At 41.8% G+C, this 1,976-nt stretch overlaps 1 protein-coding gene across 1 annotated transcript in view; it reads right to left on the bottom strand.

Moving 5' to 3' along the window:
- The window catches only part of LOC134188278 (TNF receptor-associated factor 4-like), a 1,473-nt gene extending 505 nt beyond the window's left edge, over positions 1-968 (bottom strand). Inside the window, exon 1 of the mRNA XM_062656475.1 lies at positions 1-968. This exon is cut by the window's left edge and continues 505 nt beyond it. Coding sequence (XP_062512459.1) covers positions 1-968 — 968 coding nt within the window.
- Positions 969-1,976: the final 1,008 nt, after the last annotated feature.

Below are 1,976 nucleotides of genomic sequence, written 5' to 3'. Positions count from 1 at the left end.
CAGTAGGAACAGACAACAATTCTTCGACGGCACACCTGCTGTCTGTGATTGTCCATGTCCTTTCTCATTACCGATTGTCCACAATTATTGCTGCATGCTTCCGGTACGTAGCCACATTGCTTGTTGTGTTGTTCACGCAGTCTCAGTTGACCTTGCCAGGTACAGCCTGTACCACAGTAGGAACAGACAACAATTCTTCGACGGCACACCTGCCGTCTGTGATTGTCCATGTCCTTTCTCATTACCGATTGTCCACAATTATTGCTGCATGCTTCCGGTACGTAGCCACATTGCTTGTTGTGTTGTTCACGCAGTCTCAGTTCACCTTGCCAGGTACAGCCTGTACCACAGTAGGAACAGACAACAATTCTTCGACGGCACACCTGCCGTCTGTGATTGTCCATGTCCTTTCTCATTACCGATTGTCCACAATCATTGCTGCATGCTTCCGGTACATAGCCACATTGCTTGTTGTGTTGTTCACGCAGTCTCAGTTCACCTTGCCAGGTACAGCCTGTACCACAGTAGGAACAGACAACAACTCTTCGACGGCACACCTGCCGTCTGTGATTGTCCATGTCCTTTCTCATTACCGATTGTCCACAATTAGTGCTGCATGCTTCCGGTACGTAGCCACATTGCTTGTTGTGTTCTTCACGCTGTCTCAGTTCACCTTGCCAGGTACAGCCTTTCTTGCATTGATCGCATTCAATTTTCAAACTCAGAATCTCACGTTTCATCATGTTGTTTGGATAGACTTGTGATTTGTTCAGGCTCTTTCTGCACACAGGGCATGACAGCGTGTTGCCCCCCATGAGGGGCCCCAAGCATTCCGTGCAAAACTGGTGACCACATTCGGTTAGCTTTGGTTCTCGTGCTGCCAAAAGGCAGATGGGACATTTCCATAAATCTATGAGAGGCTCGACGAAATGAGCCTCAAACCCACCTGAAGATTGTCCACTACTCATTGTCTAAGAAAACACTGACTGGTTTGCGCATGACTTCCCCAACCCGGAAATACCATAACATGGTTGTTGTTTAGACATCTTGACGTAGACAAAATTGAGTTATTTACCTTCCACCTCGAGTCCTGCATTGAAAATAATGGACAATTTAATTGTTAGTTAAATGAGTATCTAATTATTATAATAAAGATTGATGAAAACCATGCAGTGTCCATAGACATCACTCACTAACTGGGCATTGATATCTGCACTACAATTAGCAGCAGCAGCGACTGTATTACACCCACTGAATGCTACAATTACCTGATATATATGATGCAGCTGCCTGCACCTAGCACGTGAAAGCTAGGCATCTTTCTCAAATAGTCTTAATTTGTCTACTAATTGTGTAACTGCAGTTTTCCTAAATCAGCAAGCTATAAAACCTCAAGGCTTAAATTCCAACTGAAATACAATCAACAACTCATTCTGAAATAAGTTCAAAGTGGGTGATAATTGTAGACAAGTCTTGGTGTGGTAACTTAGTTTTCTGAAATGATTCCATGCTCCTCCATAAATACCAGATGTGTAAATGTTACTCATTTCCTCAGCCATTGTAATATCGTAAATGCAAATTGACATCAAACACTTTGTTACATGACAGTCATATGTTGTAACCTGACAGTATACTATTGCTTCAAAACAGTAGCAAAAAGACCCTCATGTTGGAAAAAGTTCAAACTGTATATGCATTCTCAAATTTCCAGTGTTAAATTTGCTAGCCAAAATCAAAAATTTTCAAAAGTTGAAGATCTATGTAATGGAAACTGTGTCACTTTTAATTTGGTAATTCAGACTCTTGCAATTAAAATTTGGGTAGTTGTATCAAGCATAGCACTCATAAACTCTGCCGATTTCAATAACTTTTTCCAGTCATCTTTCCTCAACCAATCAACAACAAAAGTTTTGTCCAATGTCGCATAGCTTGCAGCCAAAAGTAAAACCTCTGACTGTTGCTGCTTTCTTAACATC

This window comes from Corticium candelabrum, chromosome 12 (genome assembly GCF_963422355.1).
Source record: "Corticium candelabrum chromosome 12, ooCorCand1.1, whole genome shotgun sequence".
Classification (NCBI taxonomy): Eukaryota; Metazoa; Porifera; class Homoscleromorpha; order Homosclerophorida; family Plakinidae; genus Corticium; species Corticium candelabrum.
This window is presented reverse-complemented; position numbering and strand designations above follow the sequence as displayed.